The sequence below is a fragment of the Nicotiana tomentosiformis genome, chromosome 3 (assembly GCF_000390325.3).
Source record: "Nicotiana tomentosiformis chromosome 3, ASM39032v3, whole genome shotgun sequence".
In the NCBI taxonomy this organism is placed as follows: domain Eukaryota; kingdom Viridiplantae; phylum Streptophyta; class Magnoliopsida; order Solanales; family Solanaceae; genus Nicotiana; species Nicotiana tomentosiformis.
The window spans coordinates 101,724,823-101,729,678 of record NC_090814.1 but is presented as its reverse complement, the minus strand read 5'-3'; the positions used below and the strand labels follow the sequence as shown (position 1 = coordinate 101,729,678).

The 4,856-nt window shown below is 34.0% G+C and overlaps 1 protein-coding gene across 1 annotated transcript; it reads right to left on the bottom strand.

Annotated features, from left to right (window-relative positions):
• Positions 1 to 488: 488 nt before the first annotated feature.
• Positions 489 to 926, bottom strand: LOC138908256 (uncharacterized). Its single transcript, XM_070198911.1, has one exon. The coding sequence runs from the start codon at positions 924 to 926 to the stop codon at positions 489 to 491; it is 438 nt and encodes a 145-aa protein (XP_070055012.1).
• Positions 927 to 4,856: the final 3,930 nt, after the last annotated feature.

Below are 4,856 nucleotides of genomic sequence, written 5' to 3'. Positions count from 1 at the left end.
TTTGCCATATGCACTTTAGCAATTAGAATTCTACCTGAATCTCTAAGCCAAAGATGCATATTTTTTCATGTGGAAGTCATATTCCATTTCAAGAAGTTGGCCCAAACTCAGAATATTACTTTTTAATTTTGGCACATAATAAACATCTTGAATTAGCTTGTGACTACCATCTTTACAGGAGATTAGAATCGTACCTATCCCTTCGATTTGAATCTTTGAGGCATCTCCAAAGGACACATTACCTCTCACTGTGTTATTGATCTCCACAAAATTCTCTTTGCATCCACACATATGATTGTTTGCTCCATTGTCCAAATACCACGAGCTTCAATCATCCCTGTCTTCTTCCTTGAGTGCCATCAACAACGTTGACTTATATTATTCTTTCTTGTCGTCAACAAGGTTAGCTTTTTCTTCAATATTGGTACGACATTCCCAAGAGTAATGGCCAAATTTATGACAATTATAACACTCAATTTTTTGATTTGTCATACTCTATGTCCATGATCATGACCTCTGAATGTCTTATGGATTTTAACTTCATTGTTGAAGTTGTTGCCGTTGCTTCTTCCTCTTCCATGACCTCCACGGCCTCGTCCTCGTCTATTCCCTCGATAGCTCCTTTCACCTCCATAATCCTTGAAGGATGCCTGAGTTTTAAGAAGTTGCTCCAATGGCACTTCTTGTCTCATTTTGATCTTTTCTTCGTGGGCCTGTAAAGAGACCTCTAATTGCTCTACCATTATAAAGTCTAAATCTTTAGACTCCTCAATAACATACACCACAAAATCAAATTTAGGTGTTAAAGTGCGAAGGATCTTTTCTACCACACAGACATCTTCTATGTCCTCCTCATATCTTCTTAGTTGATTTACAACAACCTTCACTTTTGAACAATAATCCGAAAAGCATTCGGATTCTTTCATTTTTAAAACTTCAAAATTAGCCCTTAGAGTTTGAAGTTTTACCTTCCTCACCTTGTCAACTCCTTGAAGAGAATTTTGTAAAATCCCCCAAGCTTCCTTTGAGGTGGTAGCATCTGCCACCTTCTCAAACATGGCATCATCCAAACATTGGTAGATGAGCATGAGGGTTTGTTGACCCTTCTTTCTCGTCTTTGCCAAGACCTATTTTTTATTTTGAGGAAGATCTTCCTCATTATCGGGGTTTGCATACCCTTTGTCTACGATTTCCCATACATCCTGAGAGCCAAGAATGAATTTCATACGTAGACACCATTTCTCATAATTATCTTTTGTGAGACGGGGGTACTGAAAAGATAGCGGACCATTATTCTCCATGGCTCTGATACCACATGGTTGGAAAAAAATAATAATCCCGCCCAGAAATAATATTTACGAAAAATAATAATAACACAAGAGAGTAACAACGATACCAACTCTTTTAACAAGGTAAATACAATACCCGAGTGTAATAATATTACCACTGTAATATTATAACTTAGTAGTGCCAAGAGACTACTACAATTTTGAAAGAAATAATACTCTTTATTTAAAACACCTCACTACAATATTACTGCCACTCACTATTTATCTCACAGACAACAATCTGTGGATTACTCTCACTGCTTTGCTTTCTGCTTAGCTTCTCTTTGTTTTGGTGTATTAAACAGAGAGGGAAGAATCTCTATTTATAGGCAAATTTGCCAACAAACCAACCAATCATATTGACTCATTCAACAATTTGCAAAGCCGCCCAACTTGGCTTCAGCTGCCCACCTACTTTCTGCCACTTTTTCGAGTTTTTAGCCAATATTGTCCTTTATCTTTGAGGGTAGGTTTATTTTGGTCCCTCAAATATTGCCATGAGCATATTTAGTCCCTTAAGTATGCTAAAGTATAGCACCTTTAGTCTCACTGACACAATGTATTCAAAAACTAACGGTGTTACCCAACTCTGATTCATGAAGCAAATCTTCTGCTCTGAAGCAAAACTTTTCCTCTCCTTTTATTGGATAACGCAAATTATCACTTTAATTCCTTATTTTTAGATAATGTTTTTCAAAATTTTGAACTTGAAAATATCCCCTTCTGCCAGTTTTCAATGAGAAAATGACACTGTATAACCGCTATAAAAATAATAGCCGAAAAAATATATAAAATTTATATATTTTTTATATATATATATAAATTATACAAATTGTATATACTTTTTCCGCTACCAGATGCAAATAGTTTCTGGCACGGGCTAAAAATGATAATACAACCTGGTTATTTGTTTGCTTCAATAATATGCCTAGAAGTGATCCTCGCAGCTCTATTTTTATCAAATGTTAAGTTTTCTATGAAAAATCAACCGAAACTATTAAATGTATATATATACAAAAAAATATACAAATTATATATATTTTTCGCCTATTATTTTTACAGCGGCTATACAAAATTATTTTCTCATTGAAAACTAGCACATAAGAGGATATTTTCAAGGTCAAAATTTTAGAAGGCATTATCTAAAAATGAGGAATTAAAGTGATAATTTTCGTTATCCAATAAAAGGAGAGGAAACGTTTTGTTTCAGAGCAGAAGATTTGCTTCATGAATCAGAGTTGGGTAACACCGTTAGTTTTTGAACATATTGTGTCAGTGAGACTAAAGATGCTCTAGTTTAGCATACTTAAGGGACTAAATATGCGCAAGGTTATATTTGAGGGACCAAAATAGACCTAACCTCAAAGATAAGGGACAATATTGGTCAAAAACTCTCACTTTTTCATCTCTTTCTTTGTTTTATTTATGGGTCCCACACTATCTAAGATGTGCAAATTCATTTCTCTCAAAGTAGGAAGTGAATAGGTTGGTGAAGAGATGACAGCTTGTTTGGATAATGAAAGCATGTCCTTCTGAAATTTTGGTGTGCATGACAGGCATACACAAGTATGACAGGCATGCACAAGTATGTAAAATGACCACTCCATCATCCTTGTGCATATTGAAATTACAGTATCCTTTCTGTATTTTTTGCTTTATAAGAGCTTTCTATTCTAGAAACTGTGAAGGAACCATAACTCCAACAATTTCCATGCATAATAAAGAACATAACTTTCATGCAATATCAATATTTCCCCCGTGGCCCTAGGATGCAGACGAACTATCAATTATAAAAGACTACAAAAGGTTTGCACTGAAATAAATGAATAGTATTTACTAGCTATGTAAGACGGGTCATTCCAATACTTAGACAAGATCATGCCATGGAAAATCTAATTCAGTCTAAAGTAGGCCACTCTGAGCTCAAGAACATAGAGCCGCTTTATCATGCCTGAGATTAATGACAATTATCTCTTCAACTGAAATTATTCTCGGAGGTTTTATGCTTTCAGGATTAAACTGCTAAAGCATAATTCATATGTTTTTGTAGGCATGTTGTGATCTTGAGACCTTCCACTCTTTTAAATTTTTGTTCATACGAGACATTCCCTATGGATCTTGAATCTAAAATATTTGTTGTTATTAGGTATTTACATGGAAACTTACATTCTATCTTGCTCATTGGAATTTTTTTCATAGTGCCAGAATCTTCTATGTATGGTAAACAGGGTTTACAATTGAATTAATTTTTCTGCAAAGATTAATCTTCTTGATCTGAATCTAGGGGAACAAATGTATAGTGCTAAATTGGCCCATGACAACAACTATTGTGATTTTGAGGAGCATCACTGATATTGTTTACTTAATTCACATCCTTCTTCAGGTAACAATTCCAACTTCTCTCTGCAAAATCCTCTTTTCTTTCTAATTAGCAACAATAATTTACCCGTGCAATATTCTTTGTGCATGATATGAGCTGTCATCTGGTGCTTTTCTTTTCCTGGTCACCTGTCACATCAGCATAACTGGCTTTTTGGTTATTTCTTGGTTGGTTTTATACTATATATACTTCTAGAATGACATTTTTATTCTTGTGCAGATTATCGCTAATTTAAATATATTTATTGGCAACTCAACTGCATCCAATTTAATGCTTTGTTAATTCAATGAGCCAACTAAATAGTTAATAGATTTTCAAAGGCAAAATATATAAGTTACCCCCTAAATTATGGATTAAATCCCTGTTGCATATTTTTTGCGGACGAAAATCACTTTACACATTCAACCTTTTCAGAGTGTGTTTAAAACACATCACTTTTTTGTTCACCGGTTATTAAAATATGCTTGATATCACGCACCAATAAGGTTGTGACACGTGTCATAACAAAAAACCTTAATTTACACCTTACTTAATAGTAATTCTTTCTTTAAAAAAAATAGAAAAAATAATTAAAGCCTCCTCCTCCCCAACCCGTCTCTCATCTTCCCCAACTCCAATTTTTAGTCATCTTCTATTAGAGATTTTTCTGCCATTAAAATCATTATTGCCACCACCTTATCACCACCATTGTTATAGAAACCATCACCATCAACATTATGTTTTAGAACAAAATCAATAAACACCATAACCTATTTCTTTACGCCCATCCAAAAACAAAAATTACACAAAACATTCAGGTTTTTATGGCACTCCACCGGATGCCTGGTCTAGAAACAAATTATGAAAATGCGTCAACTAAGTCCGAATGCAAATATGGAAACAAAATTATTCATCATCATCATATTAATTGTGACATAAATCCAGCACCGGAAGGATTGTAGTTAGGCAGATAGTAGAGAAGGGAATAATTATCAAATTGTATACCTGTATTAAAGTAAATATAATTTATTTTCTTCTCTCATGTCATTGTTGGGCTTCAAAACCCAATTCTTGACCTTTGACAAAAAATAAGCAAAACCATCTATCTAGTGAATTTGATACTATACTAAGTATATGATTTTAAATCACAAAGTTGCTAAGGTAAAAGA

Bases quoted from the DNA above. Each gene is read 5' to 3' on its own strand.
- LOC138908256 (XM_070198911.1), bottom strand. From the start codon at position 926: ATGAAAGAATCCGAATGCTTTTCGGATTATTGTTCAAAAGTGAAGGTT.